The 27,503-nt window shown below is 49.3% G+C and overlaps 1 protein-coding gene across 1 annotated transcript in view; it reads right to left on the bottom strand.

The window, feature by feature from the left end:
- The window catches only part of CUL9 (cullin 9), a 751,325-nt gene that overhangs the window by 226,581 nt on the left and 497,241 nt on the right, over window positions 1-27,503 (bottom strand). Inside the window, exons 28-30 of the mRNA XM_085610160.1 lie at window positions 23,102-23,247; window positions 8,322-8,451; window positions 7,765-7,967 (exon numbers count right to left, since the gene is read on the bottom strand). Coding sequence (XP_085466286.1) covers window positions 7,765-7,967; window positions 8,322-8,451; window positions 23,102-23,247 — 479 coding nt within the window. The remainder of the gene's footprint in view (window positions 1-7,764; window positions 7,968-8,321; window positions 8,452-23,101; window positions 23,248-27,503) is intronic.

The following is a 27,503-nucleotide window of genomic DNA, read 5'->3' as shown; positions in this document are numbered from 1 at the left end:
ACTGCCTAACAGCCAAAACCCAATTGGCATCTCTGGTCACATGCCAGCCCCTGATAAATGGTACCCTAGGTACCCAGGGCCTTGTGACCAGAGAAGGCCCCTAGGGGCAGAAGCACTTATTGTGCCACCCTTAGAGGCCCTGCATCCTGACACACACACACACACACTGTCTTTGCAGGCTGAGTGTCTTGGTGCAAAACAAAACAAAGAGTCGACATGGCACAGATCCCTGTGTGCCATGCTCACAACACACACTTGTGAGAAAGTGCCATCTTTCTTGCATGGTATGCCCCCACTTTTTGCTGAATGTACTTTGACTGAGTGTGCCCTGGACTCCTGCCAATCAGGGGCCCAGGGCCTATGTTCCTTCCCTAAAACCTAAAACCAAAATTGGCAAAACCTGGCCACATGTCAGCCCCTGGTAAATGGTACCCTAGGTACCCAGGGCCTTGTGACCAGGGAAGGCCCCTAAGGGCTGCAGCACTTATTGTGTTACCCTTAGAGGCCATGTACCCTAACACAAACACACTGCCCTTGCAGGCTGAGTGTCTGGGTACAAGACAAAACAAAGAGTCGACATAGCCCACATCCCTGTGGGCCATGCCCACAACCTACACTGCCCTGACATACATCATCCAGCCCTCTAGCTAGGTGCCCTATGCCTGTGGTGTGGGCACAGGAGCATGAGCCCTATGCCCCTACAGTACCCAGGTCCATTCCTGGGCACTGTAAGTGCAGTGCTGCCATTTAAGAGTATATGGTGCTGAGTGCTCATCAAACACGAACTCCACAGCACCATAATGGCAACACTGAACACTGAGAAGTTTGGTATCAAACTTCTCAGCATATTAAACCCGCACTGATGCCAGTGTGGGATTTAATGTACAAAGCACTACAGAGGGCATCTTAAAGATGCTCCCTGAAACCTACCCTACAATCCGCGTCTTGTCTGAGAGGCTGCCCAGGTTGCCACACAGCAGACATGTTGCTGGACCCCTGGGGAGAGAGCCCCTGCTCTCCTGGGCCTGCAACAATGCACATCCTGGGTGAGGTGCTAGGTCTCCTCCCCCAGGATGGGCAGGGGGAAGCTTCAAAGGCATGCCACCTTTGTGAGCTTCTCCAGGCCACTTGCTGTACCCAGCAACTGGCCCCCACCGGTTCTGACCCCCACTCTGGCAGGAAGACTGGCCGGAAACCCCAAGTAAGGACAGGGGCTGTGCCAGCCTCTGCCAATCCCACCCCTCAGGTGGGGGAGGCGAGGTGAAGCACATCTCCGGGCTCTTGCCATCTTGAAGATGGGAAGCCCTGCCCAATCAGGACTAGGCTACTGCCCCCCTGCCACAGGAGAGAGGCAGGATAGGGGGTGTACCCACGCCAGGGCAGGGTCCCATTGGTCCCTGCCCTTTACCTACCTGTAACACCCCTAAATCTAGTATTTAGGGGCACCCTGAACCTTCCTTCCTCAGATTCCAGATTCCGAAAAAGCAAAGAAGAACAAGAAGACAGAAAACCTGCTGTGCAGCTGATAAGAAGAGGAAGACACCAAATGCTTTGGCCCCAGCCCTAACGGCCTGTCGACCCTCGAACCTGCTCCTGCTAAATCCCAGCACCTCCTGTGGCCAGCAACCTCACAAACGCCAGAGGACCTGGCTACCTTGTGACTCTGAGCATCTGGAACTCCCATGAGCAGTGGCTCTGCTCATAGCAAGTTTCTAACCCCTGGCATGAGCCCGGAACCGCGAACCCTGCACACTCTGCACCCGCCAAGCCTGGCCTGTGCCGGAGTGGACAAAGACCCCAAGGATGTCCCCCCGGCAACTGTGACCCCGAATCCAGCACCCAAGGACCCACCTCGACACTCCTGACAACACCTGCAGCCTCAGAACCAAGTACCCCTCCAACCGCGACCAGCAGAGGGTAAGATTTCCCGACGCCAAAAGGCACCCCTGCACCCGGCGCCCTGCAGCCCCCTGTGCCCGACTCTTGAGTGCCTACCTATCCTCCAACTACCCAACTTACCTCTCGAAATCGTGGTCACACCTGAAGAATCTTCGTCCCCGAGCTTGCAGCCTTTGTTAGTTCTTGAGCTTCTCCATTGCAATCCGTTGAGCGCCCGACGGCTCAAAAGCACCCTGCACCCAGCCGCCCGAGTGGCTCTGGCAGTGCAACTTCTACTCTAACCTACTTCCCCATTTGCCCTGAGCAAGTGACCAGGAGCCCAGCTCCCACAGCCGCGTGGCCTGCTAGCCAGCAGCCACCAACCACAGGCCCCCCTCCTGTGGCCAGCAACCTCACAAACGCCAGAGGACCTGGCTACCTTGTAACTCTGAGCATCTGGAACTCCCATGAGCAGTGGCTCTGCTCATAGCAAGTTTCTAACCCCTGGCATGAGCCCGGAACCGCGAACCCTGCACACACTGCACCCGCCAAGCCTGGCCTGTGCCGGAGTGGACAAAGACCCCAAGGATGTCCCCCCGGCAACTGTGACCCCGAATCCAGCACCCAAGGACCCACCTCGACACTCCTGACGACACCTGCAGCCTCAGAACCAAGTACCCCTCCAACCGCTACCAGCAGAGGGTAAGATTTCCCGACGCCAAAAGGCACCCCTGCACCCGGCGCCCTGCAGCCCCTGTGCCCGACTCTTGAGTGCCTACCTATCCTCCAACTACCCAACTTACCTCTCGAAATGGTGGTCACACCTGAAGAAACTTCGTCCCCGAGCTTGCAGCCTTTGTTCGTTCTTGAGCTTCTCCATTGCAATCCATTGAGCGCCCGACGGCTCAAAAGCACCCAGCCTCCCGAGTGGCCCTGGCAGTGCAACTTCTACTCTAACCTACTTCCCCATTTGCCCTGAGCAAGTGACCAGGAGCCCAGCTCCCACAGCCGCATGGCCTGCTAGCCAGCAGCCACCAACCACAGGCCCCCTGACTCCTATAGGATAACATTGGGCCTACCTCACTCTGCACCCGGCTGCCCCTGTGCTGCTGAGGGTGTAACAACTGTACTTACCTGACCCTGGGAGACCCCTGAGTCTATGCACAGAACCTTAACTCTGCCAGCCGAGTACTTAGCCAAAAGCCGATAACTGACTTTTCTTCCATAGGGTAATATTGACTGGTTTCACTTGAAAATTCTTCTAAGTGTGGAGTTTCTAAACTTTAAAATATTCACCTAAAATCAACCGAGTAACGAAAACAGAAATACTCACCTGCTATCAGGAGAGATTCCAGTGCTGGACCTTGGTGCCCAGCAGTCTCACTGAAAAGTAATTACAACCATACTTACCGCTAACCCAATTTTTTTCCATAGGAAACCAATGATTGTTTTTCTGTGAAATTTTTTCTGTCTATTTTTGCAAACTACAAATATTCTTTAAAAATCGCACCAACTGTGAAAACGTAATTACTTACATGTTTAAGATAGATGTCCCAGTGCTGAACCTGGGAGTCCAGCACTGGATTACAAAAGTAACGAGAACATACTTTACCCGTAACTTAAATTTTCTTCCATAGGAAACCATTGACTGTTTTTCTTTGAAATTTCTTGTGTCGATTTTGCAAACTTATAAATATTCCTTAAAAATCGCCTGTATAACTTAAACGCAGTTTCTCAACTGCTTACAGGTGGTACACTAGTGCTGGATCCAGGATCCAACACTGACCTGAAAAAAGTACCCATAACCCCACTTACCGGCTAAGTGAATTTCCTTCCGTAGGATAACATTGGTAATTTGATCAGAAAAAGTTTCTAAGTGTCAACTTTTAAAATAGCAAAATATTGCTTAAAAATCACAACAGTAACTAAAACGAATTTACTCACTTGTTTCCAAGAACTCTCCCCGGACTGAATCTAGGATTAGAAAAGTAATCCTGAAAGTAATCAATTGCACATACCTTAAAATTCCCACTGAGCTCAATGTATTATTGTGTTTGAAGTCGTGTTGCCTATCGCAACAAACTGTAACTATTGCATTTCAAGTCAATTGCCTCTAGCAAAGTATTTAACTACAGCATCTCATTCTGAGAAAGTGTTGCGGTCCAATGTTATCCTATGGAGGATAGGGGGACTCTGGGACGGGTGGACACCTTTGGTCCTCTTCTCCAAGGACCAGGGGCGACGGGTGCAGGGGTGTCCTAGCGTCTGGTTTTTCCTTACCTTGAGAAGTCGCGGTGGAGGTGGCCTGCGTGCAGCGGCTGCAGGTGACATCGGGAAGTCCAGGAGGGGTCAAACTACGATGGACTCAAGCTCTGGAGGACCTTGTTGACACCCGTGGCCCACTTCAACTCCGGTCGGAGGAGAAAGGTGCAGTGGTGACTTCGGTGGTCGGGCTTTAGCCATTCCAGAGGCCTCAGAGGCTTCTCTTTTGGTGTTTTATCCGAATAGGTCTGCTGTTCACAGGAGGTCCTGGTCTTTATCTAAGGTATGCAGTCAGTCAGTCCTCCCAAGGTTCTGGAGTCAACAGCTGCAAGATAAGTTGACTTTGGCGCAGTTTTCGAGAAGGGTTGCAGACAGGCCGGCAGGACTGGTACCAGGTCAGCTGTTTCTTCGCTCCTCTTCTGCGGCTCTTCAGTGTCCTTTCTCTTCTTAGGTCATCAGGTTTTGCTTCACTAGTGCCAGGGGCTCTCCTAATACTGAGTTTAGGGGCATTAGGTGATTGTAGGGTAGTAGCCAATAGACTACTGACCCATGGGATCAGTACGCCCCCTATTTTACCACTTTTTGTGAGGAGTGGGCATAACCCTGTCCCAGAATTCCTAGGTATGTCATCCAAAAGATGGCTACTGCTGAAAAATCGTGTCCACTTCACAGCAGCCCACCTTAGGGGTGGGACTAGCCTGGAGATGGCACGCTTATTTGACTAGCCAATTTTCCAGTTTGTTCAGGTGCCAAGGGGGGCCTCCTGTGAGAGGAGCCAGATTGTCATTTCAAAGGTGGCAGCCCTTTGAGGCTTGCAGCCCAAGGAAGGCCAATAAGCAGGTCATCCTGTGGAAGGGGCTGTTACACCCTCTTCCCAGACAGGTTTTTGTTCTAGGTCTCCTGAAAGCAGAGGTTCTCACCCTAGGAGGTCAGAACAATGTCTCAGGTGGCAGGCTGGCAAAAACCAGTCAGCAAGCATGCCAGAGGCTGGTAGGTTTTCAGGGGGGCACCTCTAAGGTGTCCTCTGAGTGCATGTATTGGTAAATCCAACACTGGCATCAGTGTAGGTTTATCAACATACATTGTTTCATACCACACATCCCTATCTTCAGTGAAGCCATCATGTAGCTGGGGAACTTCTTTTCACCAATGTCCAGCACATGTTTGAAAATGGCTTCCCCGGTAACTTGCATTGGCAGTAATAGGAGTGACCAGCACATGGGCAAATCTGCTCATGCAGAAATGGCCTCACATGTAAAGTTCAGCACCCTGCCTTAGGGTTGTCAGGTCTGCTGTAGGGCTGACTTACAAATATCACATGCAGTGTTTGGGGACATGGCACACAGGGATGTGTGACATGTCGTGTTTTCTCTTTTGTCAGCACCAAGACACGCAGCGTGCAATGGCAGTCTTGCATGTGCATGGTGAAGGGTCCCTTAGAGTGGTACAATCTGTGCTGCAGTCCTTAAGGGCCCACTTAAGTACGTCGGGCCCAAGTACTAAGGGTACCATTTACTACAGATTTAAAGAGGGTGCTGAAGGTTTTGCCAATTGGGGGAACAACTGTACAGTTTTGGGACAGAACTCTGGCATTGGGGACCTGGTTAGCATGAACCCAGTGCACTTTCAGTCAAAATCACATAATTTACCAGGCAAAAAGTGGCACTTTCCTAGAGAAGCCCACCTTCCTAGTTGTCCCAATCCAGAGTTGAGTTTACACAATACAAGCTGCCTCTCATGCAGAGCCCTGTTTGAAAATGCACATAGCTGCCAAGGTTTCAGATTGCTATGTGTGACATTTTCATGATTTCTGTGTAAATATGAGTGACATTTCAATGACTATGAGTGACACTTTCTGGCAAGCAAAATCAAGCAATAAAGATGAAAAAAAACATAGAAATATAAACAATTACACACATCTCAGCAATGAGAAACTCCAAGAAGAGTCACATCGTAGACCATGTCTGCCTGTTTTCAAAAGGAAATAAGCTCATCAAAAAAATCATTAGGTGACTGAGCAGTCCGACCGGGTCCAGCGCAACACCCAATACCTGCTGAGCCCGACTGGCGGCAGTCACCATCACACCACCTGTAGCCTGTCCCTACAGGCTCTGCTGACTTAGTGACACTCGGCATGCTGAGAAGTTGACCGGCACTACAGTGGCTGTCACATTCACCCGACTCAAAAGAGTTAGTGGGAGCCACTAGTAACAAAGCTTAAAACGGACAGTGAGGAGGTAGACCTCTGTGTGATGCACAGTTCCCTGCAGTAAGAGGGCAGGCAGGCGGCAACTCAGAAGGTGATCAAGCCTGTCATCGCGTGTGCCGCTAAAGCAAATGTTTATTAGCATGATAGGTAACACGCCCCGTCATGGTATGCAGCTGTAATAACACTGCGCTTTATAGTAAAAGCGTAATATAACTTTACACACAGGTCACCGGTGTGGTCCATCGGAATATACTGAGGTGCCGGTGACCGTGGCAGACGTGTAAGACAACATACACAAGGTAATGACAGGCTGCAGTCTGGCTCAGCTATATGTGCTGCCTCTGGGCTGCTGAGGAACCTCTCGGGTCAGGTCCGGTCGCGGGACCTCTTTACTGCAGTGCGAGCACAGCCCCATTGCGCTGCCATGATTGTTAGAAGAGCACTGCAAGTTCAAGTCAGCTGCCTACACCAGCGGGTTCAAATCTAGTCACCATTACGGGTCAGCCAAAATAAACAGATTGCGACTTCCACCCACCGAGTGCTTGCGCTGCAGGCGGCAGGGCAAACCCGCCTATAAAAGTGTGTCTCTCCAACTGACACTTTCTCATTGGGCACGGACTCCTGGCATAATTCCGTGCTGTCGGGTTTCATTAATGTGTAACATTGTAGCAGCGCAGCAACTAAGCTATCCCCCGTAGCCTGCCGGCAGCTAGAGCTATCCCCCTTAGCCTGCTGGCAGCCAGAGCTATCCGCCTTAGCCTTCCGGGAGCCAGAGCTATCCGCCTTAGCCTTCCGGGAGCCAGAGCTATCCCCCTTAGCCTGCCGGTAGCCAGAGCTATCCCCCTTAGCCTGCCGGCAGCCAGAGCTATCCCCCTTAGCCTTCCGGGAGCTAGAGCTATCCCCCTTAGCCTGCCGGCAGCCAGAGCTATCCCCCTTAGCCTGCCGGCAGCCAGAGCTATCCGCCTTAGCCTTCCGGGAGCAGTGCACAATGCACGCTGCCACAGCTGTCACAGGCAGTGTAGTGCATTATAGCAACCTCCGACTTGGCAGCTGCACAGGCGCTATAGTGCGTGGCTTTGCACTTCAGTGCAGTGATGCAGGCCACCACACTGAAATGTGTTTATCAAACGCCTGTTGCGTGATACTTGGCAGGGCTGAATGCAGATCTTCCCCTCTATGTAATCTATTCAAAACACTCCAACCAAAAAAATAAAAATGTTGGTTTCTCCTGCAAATTTGCACTGTTTTGCACCGCAGACCTATCGCACCAGAAAAACTTTGCCTAGTATTACTTATTTTCCTAAACTACATGCTTGATGACAACTGAAACATGCACAGATATGAATTCAGCAGCTCACATGCCTCGAACATCTATGTCGGCTCTAGGATGTGTCCCCTCCATCTCTCTCTCTTACCCTAAACACCAGATTGTCCATGTGCATTTCCTTTTCCTCCTTCATGATCTGGATGATCAGGCAGCAGATGATGTTCCGCTTCCGTTCCAAGGTACTGCCTTCATCATTTTCAACGTTCAGGTAAGTCTGTTTCGGAAGCAGCCACAGTACCGACTGTTGTTCTCCACACTCTCCGACATAGTCTTCGCTCAAATGCAAAACAACTGAAAACCAAACCACAGAAAACTGGGTTAGAGTCGTAAATCCTAACTGAGGCACAAATCAAATGCAAATTGTGGCTTAAGGACAGTCCCAACTTATAGAACTGAACAGCTTCAGTTCAGAGGGATTATCAGTCATGCTATGCTGGCCACCAGGTTTGCATAGTTGAATGTTAAGAGCACATAAACATCAGTTTGCAGAGTGACTACGCAGAGCCTAAATTTAACTAACAAGTAGGGTGACATGAGAATTCGGCAACTCAATGTTTTAGCCACACTGTTGAATACTACACTTCAAGACAAACTCTGTGTCCTGTTACCAATGCTGTATGAGAATTGAAAGCTACAACAACATACCTCCTTGAGAGGGCTCTTCGCTCTCAGACTTGATGAGGATTCCTTTAGTTTCAGTCAGAGGTTTCAGTGCATGATTTAGGAGCGCTGGAGAGAGGCCAGTGGACTGAAGCAGGGATGCCAAACTAACCACCTGGAACGAAAGAAAAGGTAAGGGTGCTTGCTTCAAGCTATGGCTCTCATGAGATGATGAGGATTAGCACTTGGGGGGAAACACAAGGCCACACAGGGGACTTTCATTTTGCAAGTGAGACTGGCACACTTTTCTGAGCAAAACATGGCGAATAATGTCTAATCAATGTTTTATCTTTGAAGAAGAACAATACTTACCTTCGGTAATGATCTTGCTGGTGGATACTCTAGGTACTTGCAGATTCTTCACCAGACTAGATGCAGAAACTGTAACAGTTCCCTGAACATCTAAATGATACCACAGCCCTGCAAAGACTTTGGGCTCCAATCCAGATATGGATCAGGCACCATCCCATTGCACTGATGGAGGAAGAGATCAGTCTGGGAAGGCTGACATAATTAGCGGCGTCGCGCCCTAAATTGAAACTGTATCATGAAATATGCAGGACCATTCCTCATAACAGGAGGAGGAGGGATCAGCGAGGAAACTACAAATAGACAGTGTCCAACAGTAGATTGTTCCCAAAGGTAAGTAACTTGTTCTTCTGATGGACACTTCTAACTACAGATTCAGCATCTCTTGAATCAATACTAACGGAGCCTCCAAGGCAGTGGGTTTGAGGAAAGAGTCAATAAAAAAATTCCTACAGCACCGATTACACAACAGAGTCTGATGAAGGTGTGAACCGATGACCAGGTCCCTGCCTGGTAAATGTCCAAACACAAGGAGATGATGGATGGAGAGCTGAAACTTTTCAGACACTCACCCCCAGTCACAGATGTGGGTTGAATACATCATGCTTTAGCTCACTTCGCCACCTCAGGTCAGACCCAGCTATATGAATCAGTCTCGACCCCGTGCCTCATGGGAAGAGTCCAGCCCGAACGGCCAAGCCACGTCTTCCCTGAACCGGAAACAAGAATCCTGGGACCGGTTTTGGGGTAACACCCCATATCAGTCGTGGAGTCGTGAACGAGAGCAGCATAGCTTTTGCAAAGCAGTTGTAGGACTCCGCGGCCTACAGTGATTGACTGCTCATGAAGCGGTAGGACACCCTGCTCCAACACAAGCTGTACCTGTTCCCTCAAGAGTAGACCAACAGTTTAGCTGTGGGTGGCTGAGAGGAGGAAGACCAGGACTGTTGCTGCGGACCTTTAGATTCATTGGAACCACAAAGCCCTCTGTAAGGCCAAAGAAAACTTGCTAGGACACTGACCAGGAGGAAATGGCGGGCCTCTCCGAAATAGCATGCCACAGAAATTGCCATTTAATTTATGGCAATGTTGCTGAAACTGTAGTGCTGGCCAGGCCCAAAGGAAAGCACTCGACAGCCAAGTCTACATTTTTGCCAAAGAGGCGGGAGCCATAAGGAAAATGTTACTCACCTAGTAAGCATCTGTTGGTGGCATGTAGAGCTGTAGATTCACATGCTGTGAATACTCCTGCCATCTAGTGGCGGGCCAGATGTGTTCAAGTTGTTTTTCTTTGAAAAAGTATTTAGAGTCACGAGGTACTGCGACTACTCCCTCTTGCTGCTATTGTGCATGGTCATCGACTCCATTGCTAGATTGTTTTCCCGCAAGCAGGTGAGAGTGGAATGTGAAGCCCAGTGTTGTATAGAAAGATGACTGCAACAGCCACAGTAGGGTGGGCACATGATAAGCTACAGCACTAAATGCGACAAACAGATGCTTACTGGGTAAGTAGCATTTTCCATTCGAGGCATGTGTGGCTCTAAATACACATGCTGTGCATAGACTGTAAAGCAGTCTACCCAGAAAAGTGGTGGCTATTCCGAGGAGGTTCCAGTAGATTGAAAAAGTGTAAGGAGAACTGCTTGGCTAACATTGGCTTGTTGGTCAACTAGCACATCTACACAATAATGCTTTGTAAAAGTAAGTGTGTGTGGACCAGGTAGCTGCTTTACAGATGTCAGCTATAGGGCTGTTCTCCAGGAAGGCCATAGAGGCTCCTTTTTCCGAGTGGAGTGGGCTCTATGAGGTACTAGAAAGGCCCTTTAGTCTTTCGCATAGCATGTCTAGATGCATTTTACAATCCATCTTGCACTGCCTGATTTAGGCAGGGCCTTCCCTTTGTGGGGTTTGAAGAAGGCAACAAAGAGCTGTTGCGTCTTCCTAAAGGGTTTAATTCTGTCAATATAGTACGTGAGGGCTTGTTTAATATTTAATGAATGGAGAGCCTGTCTGCACCGGCGTCAGGTTAAGCAAAAAAAAAAAAGGAAGTTCAATGGATTGATTGAGGTGGAACTGTGAGACCACCTAAGGAAGAAATATGGATATGGTGAGAAGGACAAGCCCTGTGTCTCTGAAAGGTTAGTGCCTGAAGCTCACTGACACGCCCGAGTGAAGAGATGGTAACTAGAAATGCTACATTCCAAGAGAGAACCTGGAGGGGGCAGGACTGGAGGGGTTTGAATGGAGGGGCCCATGAGTTTTGTAAACACTATGTGGAGGTTCTACGTAGGGGCGGGTGGGACCCAAGGAGGAATGGCTCGAGACCTTCCATAAAAGGAAAATTCTTTTTTCATTTTTAGGTCTCGCCTTGGCAGCGCACGCCCTGCATGCGCTGTCTCAGCGAGACTTAAAGTAATCTCTAAATGTTGGCAAGCGGACGGTAGTTTCTCCTGCCGCTTGCCATTTGCCGAATGTGTGTATAGCTTTTGTTAGCTTGGTTTTGACTGGCTGTTGATGGCCAACTGACTTCCGTGTAGTCCGGAAGCAGCGGCCACCAACTACAGTTTTCGTCCGTACTGTTCGCACTTTTTTTGTGTGTCGCGCATCTCTGTCTGACGTAAACATGGCAGCCGCGCATGCGCGTTCTACACCATATTAAGTGCTGTACTAAGCGGTCCAGCGACGATGTATGTTTTAACCTGGGCCCAGCTGGTGTCTGTCACGGAGGCTGCTTGCCTGCACCTCATTGACAACACGGATCACCTATACGGCTCGGTGCGCTTGTCGGCGCACAGCTGTTGTCTGCCGATCACCGCTCTGGCCCGAGTTCCAAGAGGAAGACCGCGTCACTGGAGAAGCTGTGCCGTTGCTGGGTAACCAAGGACACCTCAGCGAGGAAGCGCCGTCAGCTTTGCACCCCGCCCAGCAAGACGTCAGCAACAGGAAGAGGAGCTGCGCTCAAAGTTGGGAAGGCTGCCCGACCCCTCCGTGAGGCACCTTCGAGGGAGGAGAAGTCCCACCTGCCCATCGCCCTGGCAAGGCCGCAGTACCAGAATAGCTCCCCAGGTAAAAATCTTCTACCCGCATTGGCACTTCGCATTTACATAGGGAGTTGGAAGTTAACGGGTCTGCCGAGGGTGGCTTATTGTGGACATTTATTTATTTTGCTCATGTTACTGGCCTAATACGTCTGGAACAGTGTTTCATTGTGCGTGGATGCTGATTTGGAAGTGGTACAGATGTGCTTAAGTGTCAGAGTGAACGTGTTGATGTACGCATGTGTACGTCTGTTAATCCGTGTGAGCGTGTCTGTGTCCGTATAAAGATGTGTTTGTGTGCGTGTGTCTGTATACTGATGTGTTTGCATGAGCCTGTCTGTGTCCGTGTCCGTGTCCAGAAGTGTTTGTGTGCGTGTTTCACTATGCAGATGTGTTTGTGTGCGTGTGTCTGAATAGAGATGTTTGTGGAGAACAAGTGATCTATACACTCCAATGTGCTTTCCTCGTTGCGCCGGATCCCCAGTAGCTGCAATGTAGAGTGTAGGCAGCAGTCCTAGTCTGTGTTGATGCTACAGCTGCACCGTGGGCCATTTCACTCCCCAGAGTGTCTTTCCTGTGCTTAATTAATGTGTTCTACAGTATGCTGAATTAGTCTTACACACAAAGATGGCCGGGCCTGGCAGTGTCATAGTGATCATACAAGGCAACTCGCACCTCTCCGAGATTTGGGGTCAGCAGTTGCGGGGAGCCCCTGCAGCACTGGCCCGGGTAGCGCCACAACTGCTGGTGCCCCACCGTCCCTGCCAGCACAGGACACAGGCCCAACATCACTCAGGCCAGCGCTGTTCCGCCCTCAGAGAGGGCCCAGGATGCACCCATAGGTGTCCTTCCTCTGGGACCTCGCGGCGTTCCTTTTCGCAGCTCTGCCACTCTCGAGGCCCCCGCCGTCTTTAAGGGGCCATCCATGCCAGTCCCTCTATCATCGTCCAGTGAGGTGGCAGGATGGGCGTGGATAGAGGAAGATTACTCCGTCGTCTTTCATACGTGTGGCAAGGAGCCACCTTTTTCCTGCACTGCACATTTAGTGACCACAGAAATAACATTGCTATCCTAATTGCTACCTGGCTGTTTTGTTTCGAGAGAAGATCCGTCGGCAGTGTGGTCCTATAATTCAAGAGAGCCCAGGCAGGGCCACACTCCATTTAGACCCCTCCTTTAGGAGCTCACCGGGCCCCCCTCCCACCCTTTACCCACACATAAGTGTCTCGGTTTTTAGGCCTTCTTTCCAAAAGGTGACAGGTCCCCCGATCAGCGTTGCTACTTAAAGCTCGTGACAGCAGAGCTAGCCCTCATGTTATCCAGATGTTAGAGCTCCCAGTAAGGTCACCTCAGCATCTAGTTCTTGCTAGATTAAATAAGTCATTGTAACAAGTTATGAACTTCTCTATGCAATAGGTCAGTGACCTTGCATAGCAGCACATCAGGGGACAAGGAGATGGCCACCAAGCAATAGGTCTCGCATTTGCACAAGCTTGAGCTATTGGCATTGTAAATGACACTGCCTTTTATTTATGTTTTGGTTTTAATACATAAATAAAAGGAATCGTCATTTACAATACCAATAGCTTAAACTCGCATAAATGCGAGACCTATTGCATTGCAAATGCTTGTTTCTAAAGCTGAATCTACAGCTGGGCCAAATAGGTGTTCTTAAGCGAACGGCTGATTTATGATAGTTGTTTGCACTTATTGTTTAAACCAGAAGTGCACAACCATGCAGGTCTGCGTAGTAAGACACTGGTGTTGACAGATCTAGATGCGGGGTCTGCTGCATCGAGGGCACATTTGATGGATGCATTAGTAATTAACTTACCCTCCTGGAACAAATCATTGGCTTTGGCCTTGTATTGGTCAGGCAAATGTTGAATTAGGTCTTCCAGCTCATCGTAGTGAGCCCTGTCATATCTGACAAGTAGTGCCTGTGCATTAGTTATCCTCCAGTGATTGGCTGCTTGGGAGGCAACTCGCTTGCCTGATGCGTCTAGCAGTTTGGAGTCTTTGTCCGGAGGTGGAGCATCACCAGAGGTTTGTGAATTAGCACGTTTTCTTGCATTGGACACTACCAGAGAATCTAACAGGAGTTGTCCTTTAATGTAGGTGGGATCGTTAGGGGCGGGTTTATACTTTTTATCAATCCGAGGATTGAGAATCTTGGTCCTGACAGGGTCTTTAAATATGTCGGGTGCATGTTTAATGACACCTTTGAGCATGGGCAATGTATGTATTGTCTTTTGTGACTGGGCAAAAGTGTCTAGTAGGAAGTAGTAGGAAGTCTTCTTCCATGGGGTCTGAATGTAGTTGAACGGCATGGTATTGCGCAGCTCTATTAATAAGTTGACTAAACCCTATATTGTCATCTGGGGGAGATGGTCTTGTTGGGTATGCATCTGGATCAGGAAGGTCTTGAGGATCTGCAGGATCGTTGTAATCTGCCTATGTATCTTGTGGTATAGTGTTGTCATCATCAGGGTCATCTATAGGATCATTATGGTGTGCACTCCAGCCCCCTACGTCATCCTCATCGTGTGGTGGTAAGGGTGAGCATGGAGAGAGTCTAGAAGAGTGTATGGGAGAGTTTGTAGGAGACACAGGTTTAGTAGGAAGAACAGGAGAAGAGGGTCTTGGGGCGAGGTTGCAAAGTCTCTTTTCGTCACAGGTACCTCAGGAGAGTGTGAGTTATCTAATTTCCTCTTCTTAGTTGGGAGGCTGACAATATGGGCTGTTTTAGGGTCCACATGTAATGTTTTTTGTTTTGGATCGATAGGATCTGGTTGAAACAGTTCTTCCTCCGTGTTGTCTCCTTTCGTTGCAGATTTTTTCGGTTCTGAACGTGGTTTCGATTTGTGCTCTGGAGCCGTAGGAGGAGTCTTGTGCTCCTTGGGCTTCGATGTCGGAAATCTTTTTCGGATCCGAAGTCTTTCGATGTTTGTTTGGATCCGAGGCCTTATGGTCTTTTGGCTCCGAAGAGCTCGATGTCGAGGCCTTTTTGGATGTAACGGGAGTAGGATGTATTCCCGATTTCGGTACCGATGGGGTTTTTTGGGTACTGAAATGCGGCTTGCTCGGTCCAGAGCAACCGGAAGGCTTTTCCTTTGTCTTCGGAGCCGGGCCTGGAGGCGGGGCTTCTGAAGTTTTCCCTCGATCTCGACTAAGGCCTTCAAGCGAAGTTTTGGCCGGAGCCGCCTTCTTTTCTAAGGGGGCTAGGGTAGGGGCGTTTGTACTCACTTGTTGACCTGGAGTGATGTTGTCATTGGAGTTGGAGTCATCAGCTTCGGAGACGATGTCAAGTTCCTCCAAATTTTCTGCCTCTGGAACATCAGGCCCTCATCGAAGATGTAGTGTGGCACCTGTGAAGCGTGTTGAGCTAGAACATGTCGTCATGCCCGGCAATCACAGATAGTCTTTTTAGATCAAAAAGAGGCGCAGGCTTGGCAATCTTTTTCTTCATGCTCTGGCGAGAGACAAAGGTTGCAGACCTTGTGGTGGTCACTGTGTGGAAATTTAGCTCCACACTGGGGGCATTTTTTTAAATGGAGTCCTTTCCATTAGCCGTAGGCCCAAATAGAGTCGATAGGCCCAGCGGCCCGTGTCGACGACCGGAATTGAGGAGTTTTGAGTTAGCTCCTCGAAGGTCACGCGAACAAAACAATACCGTCGAGTATTGATGGTTTGCGTGTCGAGAAGGTTTGGAAACACGGTACCGAACCGCAGCGCCGAAAGTTACATCCGAACCTGATGGCGGAAAAAAAACCAATCTAAAGATGGAGTCAATGCCCATGCGCACTATCGTCCAAGGGAGGAATCGCCCATCTCGTGACTATAAAGACTCCTTCCAAGACGACAACAACAACCTGCAATCATCCGAGCCCAACACCAGATGGCGATCTATGCACAAGTATGTATTCTGCAGCTCATATGCCTCGAACCTTTAATAACTGGAATTCTGCAGAGGGAAACATGTTGCCTGTTCTGAAGTTAGGCGATTACAGCAGCTGTGTAGTCGTATGGATGTGAAAGCTAAACCACAAACTTGCAAGTGAAGTAGGTAGCAGACATTATCTTGCACTCAGACTGCTAAGGGTTCAATGTGTTTTGAATGAAAATAGTAGACAAACCTCTTCCGCTTGGTAGCGTAACAGGCACGAGTAGTAGGCCTGCGTGGTTCTTTAAGAATGCTCTCGCATTCGGGGTGAAGATTAAGGCAAAAAAGGTCTAGGACTTCAAGAGCCAGATCACAAGGTCTGGCGACATGGGGTCTGGGTGCCTGATTTCTCCATGGTTTTGCATGGGGAGGTCCAACCTGTTGGGGAGCCCCTTGTGCGGAACCACTGAGATTTCGAGGAGGGTTGTGAACCATCGTTGCGATGTGCAGGTGGGAGCCACTAGGATCAGAGTGTGAGACGTCTGCAGAAACCTCTGATCCACAAACAGAAGTAATGGGAGAGGAGGAAAAGCCTAAGAAAATATCCCTAATTAACTCGTAGATAGTGACTTGCCCCTGGACTACGGGTGTGGGTACCTGAAGGCAAAGTTTGGGCATTTGGCATTTTCTGCCATTGCGAAGGGGTCTATCTCTGGGAATCCCCAACTGCGGAAATGTAGGAAGCGGACTCTATATAGTGGACCAAAAAAGAGGTACACTGTGCCAAGACTCCAGGCAAACCCCAAAGGAATTACAGAGGCACAAATGAAACTCCAAATGCTCACTATTGTAGTAGAGTGGGCAAGAAGTTAGCTATTTCCGAGGGTAGTGCTAATCATTTATTGCACACACAAAGCACATACTCCAAAAAATCAGTCACCAATTAATAAAAATAAAACACATACTATTATATGAATTTAGATACCAAGATCATCAGAATCAGATAAGTGCTTTTCGAGTTATGAATTTTTTCAGTTTTCTAAAGTTGACACTTTGTGCAATTTTTGTGTGCGGTAATGTTATCCTATAGGGGATAAACATGTAGTGCATTCGGACACTTAACACCAACTTACAGGACTGTTTTCCAGGACTTAAGGTGAATATGGGGTAAGGCCCAAGGCCACACCAACAGATCACCTTGGGAGGCTCTGGGGCATCCAGGTGCAGAGGTGTGTTACAGCGTCGGGTGTTCCATTCACTCCACATGGGACGCGCCAGTCAGAAAGAGCTGCAAGCTGGGACTGGTTCGGGGGAAACCACAGGGGAGCTCAACCCTTGAGAACCTCTGGCACGTAGGAACTCTATTGGTCCACTTCTCCTCGGGCTGTGGGGCTTGGGTGCAGTGGTGTCTTTTGGCATTGGACTTGGTGCTAGAGTCTCTTGCGGTTGGAGGGAGCCTTCAGAAAGAGGCTGCAGACTGCGATTAGAAGTCCACACTGAGCAAACCCAAGGGTGAGTTTAGCTCCTGTGGGTCTGGGGACCACGTTGGCACAGTCACCTCTCTTGGACATGGGCTGTGGAGAGCGGGTGCATAGGTCCTTTGAGGCGTCAGATGGCGGCGTTCAAGGACTCGCTCCTTGTCGTGGTTTCTGCTGCAGAGGGGCAAACAGGACAGCTAGGCTACTCACAATGTGGAGCTCACTGTCCCTGAAGTCCCTCGACGTGAGGGTTGATTCTCCTCGGTACTGGTGTCCGGTCTGGTCACAACAAGCCTTGGTTGCTGCAAGGGGTCCAGTACCCCAGGTATTGGTGTTGTGCAGTTCTGGTTGGTCCTGGCGTCCCCACATCTGAGGGAGGACAGATCTGACCAGGAGGAGCACTGCTACCTCTTCCTGGGCAGCTGCTGCGTCAGTAGTCCCGTTGAAAAGGGTCCTGCGTCTTTGGTGGCTGCATGGGAGTAGCTCCTCTACTCCAGGGCAGTTTCTTTGGCAATTGACAAATCACAGGCAGCCCTTCGGGTTTCTTGGAGTTCGTACAGCAGCAAGACGAGTCAGTTGGTCCACGAGGGTCAGGTGATGCAGCCAGGCTGGTCGGTTTGGGGCCAAGTCAGTCTTGCTCCTCGGGTCAGCAGTCTTCTTTGTCCACTCCTTTTGTGTCTGGTGAAATCTGTTGTTCTGCTATCAGGGGCCCCCTAAATACTCATTTTAGTATTAAGGGGTGTGAGGGGTCACAGCCAATGGGCTACTTAACCCTGGGGTCACTACACCCCCTAGATGACCACTTCCTTTGGGGAGCGGGCATCACCCTGTCCCAGAGTTCCTAATTCCGCAGCACACAAGATGGCGGGGTTTCTAAATTTGTGTTCATTTCAGGCTTGGTCACCCTAGAGGTTTGTCCAGCCTGGCAGTGAAACCCGCCTCCTGCATAGCTTATTTTCACGCCTATCGTGGTGCGAGAGGGGCCCAGGGCAGGGGGTGGCATTTCCCCTGCCCGAGGAAGCCTTCGGTCTCATATCAAAGGCAGCAGAGGCCTTTGAAGCCTCCTGCCTTGATCTGCTTATTTACCAGCCATCCTGGGGAGGAGGTGATTACACTCCTCCTCAGAGCAGGTATTCTTTCTGTCCTCTGAGAGCAGAGCTCTCACCTCCTAGAGGGCCAGACACTCGTCTGTGGTGGCAGGCTGGACTGGACCAATCAGCCAGCACACTAGAAATCTTGCAGGGTCCAGGGGGTACCTCTAAGGTACCCTCTGGCTGCAATATTGATAAATCCATCATTGGAATCAATGTGGGTTTATTAAAACAAGGTGGTTTCAGTGAAGCCATTATGGACCTGGGGGAACTAGCTTCGACCAGTGCCCAGTACATACCGCAAGATGGCTTCCCTGTTCACTTGTACGGTCAGTAATTGAACTGGCCAGCACAGGGGCATATCTGCTCATGCAGACAGGTCCTCGCATGTTATATAATGCACCCTACTTTAGGGCTGTAAGGCTAGCTGTAGGGGTGACTTACAAATATTACATGGAGTGTTAGGGAACATGGTACGCAAGCGTGTTCTATATGTTGTTTTCACTTTTTGGTGCACCTTATCACGCAGCCTGCAGTGGCAGTCTGTATGAGTTTGGTGGTGGGTCATTTAGAGTGACCCAAGATATGCTACAGCTCTTAGGGGCCATCTTTAGTACCTATGATGTAAGGTAACAGAGGTACCACTTACTAGGGACTTACAAAGGTGCTAAAGGCCTGGTCATTTGGTGATCAAGTGACCAGTTGTCTAGTTTTAGGGAAAGAACACTGGCACTGGAGACCTGGTTGGCAGGGGGGATTGAGGGTGGGGAGTTTTTATCGTAGGACATGCGGTGCAAAGAGCTGCATGGGATAGGCGCTTGAAGGGAACTGTTGGACCTGTCAGCCCTAGGGTGGTCTCCCCTTCTATTTTTGTATCGTGCCTCATTTTTTCCACCCTCATTTTTATGTTGGACTAGGTCTCCGGGCGCCTTTTCATTGCCAGGCAGTGTTAAGGTGCAGGTGCTCCCTTCTCCCAAGATGGCTGCCACAGACCCCTGCTACTGCAGGGTGGTCGTTTTTCATAGTAGCACCCTAGCTGCCAGGAGCTGGCTGGGACCCACAACAATGTTGCGATACCAGCCCGCCTTTTTGTCCCATAGTTAGAGTGGGGAAGCTCCTGGAAGAAGCTGGAACCTTCTAGAAGGGAGGTGGGGTTTTACTTTTGCCGCCTTGGCCAGAGGTCACCTGACCTAGGGCTACTTAAGAGTGGGAGGGAAGCTTTTGTGGTGAGTTGGCCATTGGGGTGAAGCAGAGCTGGAAGAATCCACCAGGAGTGTAGGCGGTAGGGCCTAGCCAGGGACTTATGCCTCTGAGAGTGACAGGATTTAGGTACTGCCTCTTAAGTGAGTGAGGTGCCCTGTGAATCCCACTGATCTTGCCCAGTAGTAGGAGGACCCAGAGACTCTCTGCCAGCCTGACTAGGAAGGACCTAGTCGCCCTCTCCATCCCTACCCCTGTAACAGAACCCCTTAAGGGCGCCAGATACATCTGCGCCAAAAGACTTCATCTGTCAACTGAGAACTGAAACCTAACTTTAAGAACTGAGACTGCATGACAAGAGCGAGCTGTAAGCCTTGAATGCCAGAGCTGAGACTGCGTGTCCAAGCTACCCTAGTGAACAAAATACTAAGCCGATTGCCAAGCCACCGGGGATCGACCAGGTACTAGCGCTGTGACCCCCGCGCTCCCTGCCCTGGTCTGGGACCCCCGGCAGCGTGCTCCGCTGAGCACCATATCCCCATCCTTAATTTGAGCCCCCCCCCCCTGCGACGACGAAGCCAGCGCGCTCACCGCCGCGGCCTGGAGGAGTGCCCTGCTGTGTCGCGAGGCCCAGGCGAAGTCCGGGGCCCCGTCGCTGCCGTCGCAGCCGTGTGAGGAGAAGCGCAAGGTCGGGGCCGAGTTCCCCCAACGTCGTGAGGACGGACGCCTGCTGACGCCGAGACGGAGGTAAGCCCGGAGGCAGAGATCCCCCCTGGTGCGCCCCCTGCTGGTCTGGAAACCACACCGCACTTGGCCCGGGTTGTCCCCTCCGTGGGAATCCCCTCCCCTGCCTGCGCAACAGAGAGACCCCGCCGAGGGATCCTGTCCGTGTCCCCCCTCCGGTGTTACTGAGCGCGGTGCTCTGTGAACTGCACCGGAGCATAGGGACTCGCTCCTCAAGTCCAGTAATCTTCCCCGCTGGAAGCCGTTCAAAGTACTGACTAACATTACTCTCGTGTGGTGCTTCACGCCACCGGCTCTGCTTCCTCAGCCGGAGAGACCGGGACGGCGAGTAACCCCATGTGTTATATGCTCTGCTCGAAAGTAATTACATGCCAAGGAATGCGAGTAGCGCATTGTGTTATATGCTCTGCTCGAAAGTAATTACATGCCAAGGAATGCGAGTAGCGCACATGTTCTGCTCGAAAGTAATTACATGCCAAGGAATGAGAGTAGCGCATGGTGTTATATGCTCTGCTCGAAAGTAGTTACATGCCCAGGAATGCGAGTAGCGCACGGTGTTATATGCTCTGCTCGAAAGTAGTTACATGCCCAGGAATGCGAGTAGCGCACTGTGTTATATGCTCTGCTCAAAGGTAATGACATGCGACTGATTACGAGTCACGCGATGCATTAAATGTTCTACGCAAACGTATCCACATGCAACTGATTGCGCGTAGCGCTATGTTTATATGCCTTGCTTCACAGTACTAGGGGCCCTTGATCACGAGGAGCGCTCAGTTCTACAGGCGCCATGTTAGTGAACCCAAAGTGTCCCCTTTCAAGTATTACGCTTAGTTAGACGGCCGGTTCAGGGAAAGACTTTACGTAAGCGCGCACGGCGCTAGAACAAGGTTAGGCACTGCATAGATATCACCCAGAGTGTCGAATGTAATGTCACAATGGTATTATGATTCATGTATTACCTTGTTATTTCCTGAACTGCATCTGACCAGCTATACTTGGATAAACTTGAAGTATTTGCATAATTTAAACGGTGTGGCGTCCCTTATTGTGTGTGACTCTAGTCCATGAGAAGCGTGTGGTGTATGGTTGCTTAACACATAGCCCTCTGGTTGCCCGACCGGCTCGCGCCACGCTACCGCCTATAGGGCCTGGTGACCCCAGGTTCCTACAGGAACCCACTGCAGTCTCTGTATCTTAATTTTTTCCAACATCTGGTAAACCTGGTGTCCGAACAGATTTTGCCCATCAAAGGGCAGGTTGAGCAATTTTGCAGGACTTTCTGCTTGAAGCCGGATATATTGGGGCGTGGAGGGTTCGGGGCGGTCTTTGAGCCTCCGTGGTAGGACATAAGACGTGCAGCAGAAAGTGTTGTGAGGAGTAGGCGCTTAAAGGGCGCCCATCACAGTCTCCGTATATTTCTTTATTTTTTCCAACATCTGGTCAACCTGCTGTCCGAACAGTTGCTGGCCATTGAAGGGCAGGTTGAGCATTTTTGCAGGACTTGGGGCTTGAAGCCAGAGCTATGGAGCCAGGCATGACTGTGCAGGACGGCACTGGAGTTGACCCCCCTTGCAACAGTGTCCGTGCCATCTAGTGCGCAGCAGATGGTGGTGTTGGACATCTGCTTTCCTTCAGAGATAATCTCATAACCCCTTTTCCTGTGCTCCTCTGGGAGATGTTGGAGGAGCCCCTTCATTTCATCTCAATGGGCATTTCTAGAGAGTAGCCCAATGGAATTGGCAATCGGCCATAGGTTGGGCATTTGCGCAGCTACCCTCTTACCTGAAGCCTCTATTCGTTTACTTTATCTGGTGGTGGGGCATCACCAGTAGTCTGAATTTTAGCACTTTTACATACGGGAGTGACCACTAGAGAGTCAAGTGGAAGCTGGCTACGAATGTCAAGAAGCTTAGTAGGAAAAACTTTGGATTTTTTAATCCAACCTAGGTGTAATGAGACTGGCACAGACGGGCTAGTGAAAGAAGTCCGGGGCATGATGAAGAATGCCTTTAAGCATGGAGAGGTTCTGAGCTGAGCGGTGGGTGGAGGACAGGGTCTCGAAAAGGAAGTCCTCCTCTAAAGGCTCAGTGAGGAGATTCACCTTGTGGAAGGAGGCAGCCCTACCAATACGTTTTGGTAGGACGTGAAGTCATCGGGAAGGGACGGGCAAGGTACTGGTTGGCATATGTGTTCACTGTTGGGTCAGCATCATGGGTGTTCCTGGGATCTCCCTGCGGAAGAGCGTCGAAAGTATCCCCCTACACTTCTCAGTATGAACGTGGTGAGCCTCTGAGGTGTATAGGGAGCAGGGTTGTCTGGAGAAATGGGTGGGGAGAGGGAGTGCTCGCATAGCAGTATGAGGTGGTGGTGGAAACTGAGAGCATTAAACCCAGATTGCTCCAGGACTCTGGAAAAAGTTCCCACAACCACCCCATTTTTACTAGAGCTTGTAGCTATTTGGTCCTAAATTGTTCTTAATACTGAAAAATGTGTGTCAGAAAGAAGAAAGGTGTGACATACAACAGAAAGCAGAGTGCTTACAGCCACAAAAATGCACCCTTAATTGCACTATGGAACAGTACATAGAGTAGACCTCAGTCTGCTCTGGTTGGAGTAAAATAGGGATCTCGTGGCGAAGTAAGCAGAGGATGTATTTGTGCAAGGGAGCGAGCGCTGCCCCTGTATCTCTGGCCTCGGGTACACCTTCATACTTCACAAGGAGGCACTATATTCCTCATACAGAGGCAATTCAGAGAAGTGGATAGAAGACGTACGGATGGCAATGATGAAGCCCCTACGAAATCATGTACAATATAAACCACTTTCCAAAAGCGTGCAGAGTTTACAGCCAATGGTTCATACGACTTCTCACCAAGTTACTCTCAAATTACAGTACATATAAGCCCCCTCCCTCAACTTTCATTCCCATGCCCCCCGATTTCCAATGGGTTCCTATCACTACCAGCTGATGTGATTAGGCCCATGTAACTCAATAGAGCACCTCTGATGCTTAGCCTACCTCTTGGTGATTGAAGTGCAGCAAAATGTACATCTGCAGGGTAGAGGTATGGAGTGTCCATCCAGCATACTGCAGCTCTGCGTGTCCCAGCCACGTCCACTGCAACCTCCGGGGCTTTGAGTGCTCCAAGCCATACATGTTCTGACCTGCAGAAAGGAGGGGGTTCATAATCAGAAAGCAAACATCACCATTGCTAAAAGCTAGGTGTAATAGTCAAATACAGAACTAGACATGACCGTAGATGAAAATAAGTTACTTACCTCCAGTATTGGTTCACATGCTTGAATTATTCCTTGCGTCGACGTGGGAGTCCCATGGTACCATAGTAAGCAGGAACACTTGTACATTAGGCCATAATGGCATTATAATACACTCTTATAACCTATCTAGGACTTTTCTTTTTTTTTTTTTAAAGGGACCAAACTTGACGTATTGCCAATCAGACGACAGCACCCTCTAGAACACTCCAGACAGAGGCTGAATCCCTCCGATTTTCAAGCACAAGTGGGAATAAAACATCCCAAACTATGAGGGGAGCCTCTATGGTGAGGAGGGTGGGTCGCATGTGAATCTATGAAAGATACCAATACTGGATAAGGAAAATGCTACTTACCCAGTATGCATCTGTTCTTGGCATATAGAGCTGTAGAATCATATGCTTTAGCATATTTCACCAGCTAGAGTAGGGTCAGATGTTTGCACTTTGATTTTGTTTGAAGAAGTCTGTGCAGTCAAGAAGGTAGGTGACTGCTCCTTTCGGTGATAGTGCGCATGGGCATAGACTCCATACACAGATTGTTTTACCGTTAGGGTGATGCTGGAGTTAGTAAAGGTAGTAAAGGGATGGCCATGTATAGTGTATCTAAGTAAGACAATACTGCAACAGATAAAAGTACCCGGGGAGGCGGGATGGCGCACATGGTTCTACAGCTCTATATGCCAAGAACAGATGCATACTGGGTAAGTAGCATTTTCCGTTCGAGGCATATGAGCTATAGCTCATATGCTTTAGCATAGACTATACAGCAGTTATCTCCCAAGCTGTGGCTAACCTGTATTTGTTGCAGTGGTTTGAAATAGTGTTTTAAAACTGCCTGGTCCACAATAGCTTGTTGTTTTGCTAACACATCTACACAATTGTGCTTTGTGAATGTGTGTGGTGTAGACCATGTTGCAGCCTTGCAGATGACATCTAAGGATAAGTCCCTAAGAATGCCATGGAAGCCCCTAGTTTGCGTGTAGAGTGCGCCCTGGGGGGGTTGTTAATGTGCACTTAGCTTTAATGTAGCATATTTGAACGCACTTAACTACCCACCGTACAATACCTGATTTTGATATGGGATTGCCTTTATGCGGTGGTGAAAAAGCAACAGCGAGTTGTTTAGTTTTCCTAAAAGATTTGGTTCTTTCAATGTAATAGAGAATGGCTCTTTTTACATCCAATGTGTGAAGAGCACGTTCTGGTACTGAGTCTGGTTGAGGGGGAAAAAAACAGGTAACTCAGCAGACTGGTTGAGATGAAATGCAGAAACGACGTTAGGTAAAAAAAAATTGGGGTTTGTCCTAAGAACCACTTTATTTTGGTGAATTTGTAAAAATGGTAGTATAGTTAGTGCCTGGAGCTCACCTACTCTCCTAAGAGCTGTGATGGCTATAAGGAAGGCTACCTTCCAGGTGAGAAATTGTAGTTCACATTTGTGCAATAGCTTAAAAGGTGGACCCATGAGTCTTATAAGGACTATATTAAGATTCCACACTGGAGAGGGTGGAAGTCTAGGAGGAATGATTCTTTTGAGTCCTTCCATGAAGGCTTTGATAGCAGGCACTCGAAACAAAGACAAGTGTTGTCTGTTTTGTAGATACGCCGCTATTGCAGCAAGGTGTAAGCGTATAGATGTATATGCTAAGTTAGAACACTCTAGGTGTAGCAGATAGCAAATGATGTTTGTGTGGAAGCATCTAGTGGATTGATGTTATTGTTTGTACAGTAAATTACAAATCGTTTCCACTTTGCTGCATAGCGTGCTCTAGTGTTAGGGCATCTAGCCACTCTAATGACGTTCAAGCAGTCTGGCGGGAGATTAAGTTAGCCAAACTCTATGATTTCAGGTGCCAGATCGCAAGATTGAGTTGACTGGGATCTGGATGTCTTGTCTCTCCATGGTGCTGAGTGAGAAGCTTGGGGAAGAGGTGTAGTTTTTGGTGAGGAACTACTGATAGTTCCAACAGGGTTGTGAACCATGGTTGTCGAGCCCATGTGGGAGCAACTAGGATCATTGTCAGGGAATGATGTTGTGGCTTCCGAACCAGTAATGGAATTAGCGGGAGAGGTGGAAAAGCGTAAGGAAATTTTCCTGACCAATTCATCCATAGCGCATTGCCTTTGGACAATGGGTGAGGATACCTGGATCCGAAGCTTGGGCATTTTGCATTGAGGTGTGTGGCGAAGAGATCTATTTCTGGGTAGCCCCACAACTGGAAGAATGGAAGGAGAACTTGAGGAAGTAGTTCCCATTCATGGATCTGTTGTCTTTGACGACTGAGCAGATCTGCAATCTGGTTGTTTACTCCTGGGAGGTGTTCTGAAAGGGGATATATGTTTTGAGGTATGTCCCATCTCAATATGCTTTGAGCTAGTTCTGAAAGCTGTAGAGAGTGCCACTCCCTGTTTTTGTATTTAGTACATTGCTGTCATGTCTGTACGAACAAGGACAGATTTGCCTACTAGATGCAGTTGAAAAGCTTTCAATGCTAGAAAAATTGCTAGTAGCTCCAGATGGTTTATATGAAGTTGTCGTTACTGTAGGGTCCACATGCCCTGAATGGTATGTTTTTGAAGATCAGCTCACCAACCAGTGAGCGACGCGTCTGCTGTTAGCACTATCTGTGGAACCGGGTCGCGGAATGGCCAACCCTTGGAAAGGTTTTGTGTATTCCACCACTGCAGAAAGCGATGGGTGCGGCCGTCCACCAACACTAGATCTGTTAACTGACCTTGAGCCTGATTCCACTGATGTGCTAACCATTCCTGTAGAGGACGCATTAGGAGTCTTGTGTAAGGAACGATTAAAATGCAAGAAGCCATCATGCCGATCAACTGCATGAACACTCTGGCTGGTAGTGAGTGTTGAGGCTGAAATTGTGATATCAGATTTTGCATGTTGCATATCCTGAATGAGCTGGGGTATGCTAGAGCTCTCCAAGTGCTTATTGTGGCTCCTAGGTATGCTTGCGTGTTGGACGGCTGGAGGTGAGATGTTCTGGTGACATTGCACGTTCTCTTGGGAGAATAGTTGGGGAAGTGCAGGTAAGTTGCAGGCAGTAACCATACTGGATAATTTGTATTACCCACTTGTCTGAGGTGATTGAGTTCCTGACAGGTAGGAACTGTGAGCGATGTCCCCCGACAGGAGTGGAATGATCGGGGGGTAGTGGAGGGAAGTCACTGTTTGTTGGAAGTGCAGGTGGAGTTACCTCTGCCTCTTTCCTTATTATTTCCTCTCTAGCCTTATCGATAATAACCTCTGGAGGAGGTAGATTGGCTGTTACCCTTATAAGAGGAGGAGGGATTCTCTGTGGACGCTGTTTTTGAGCCACCCCTATAAAAGGAGCGGCAAAAGGAACCCCTGTTAGAAGGTAATTGTAAGGCCCCCATGGACTTTGCAGTTTCCGTGTCATTCTTCATCTTTTCTAGGGAAGTATCGACAGCTGTCCCGAAAAGATGCTCCTTATCAAAAGGCTGATTAAGTATGGGGGACTGTACCTCCTGCTGGAATCCAGAGATTCTAAGCCAAGCGTGTCTGCGCAATAGTATGCTAGTGTAGATGGCACGAGATGCTGTGTCTACCGCATCTAGTGCACATTTGATGGAAGTGTTGGTAATGAGCTTCCCTTCTTGAATGAGGTCGTTCGCTTTGGTTTTATACTCATCTGGCAAATGTTGCATGAGTTTTTCCAACTCATCGTAGTGAGCCCCATCATAGCGTGATAACAGAGCCTGAGCATTGGCAATACGCCAATAGATAGCCGCCTGCGAAGCCACTCTCTTACCTGAGCATCAATGAGTTTAGGCTTCATATCAGGAGGAGGGGCGTCGCCTGTGGTTTGAGAGTTAGCTCTCTTGTGGGCGTTAGATACCACAAGAAAGTCTAAAGGCAACTTTTATCTACTCTAGGTGTGATGTATTCTAGATCTAACAGGGTCTTTGAATACCTCATCCGTGTCTTTTAACATGCCCTTGAGCATTGGTGAAGTATTAGTAGACCTTTGCGAGTGTGTTAGTGTCTCAACAAGGAAATCCTCTTCTAGAGGGTCTGAATGAAGCTCTACCCCGTGATATTGAGCAGACCTGTTGATAAGCTGAACACAGCCAATGTTGTCGTCAGGTGGGGAGGGTCTGGAG

Source organism: Triturus cristatus, chromosome 6 (genome assembly GCF_964204655.1).
Source record: "Triturus cristatus chromosome 6, aTriCri1.1, whole genome shotgun sequence".
In the NCBI taxonomy this organism is placed as follows: Eukaryota; Metazoa; Chordata; class Amphibia; order Caudata; family Salamandridae; genus Triturus; species Triturus cristatus.
This window is presented reverse-complemented; position numbering and strand designations above follow the sequence as displayed.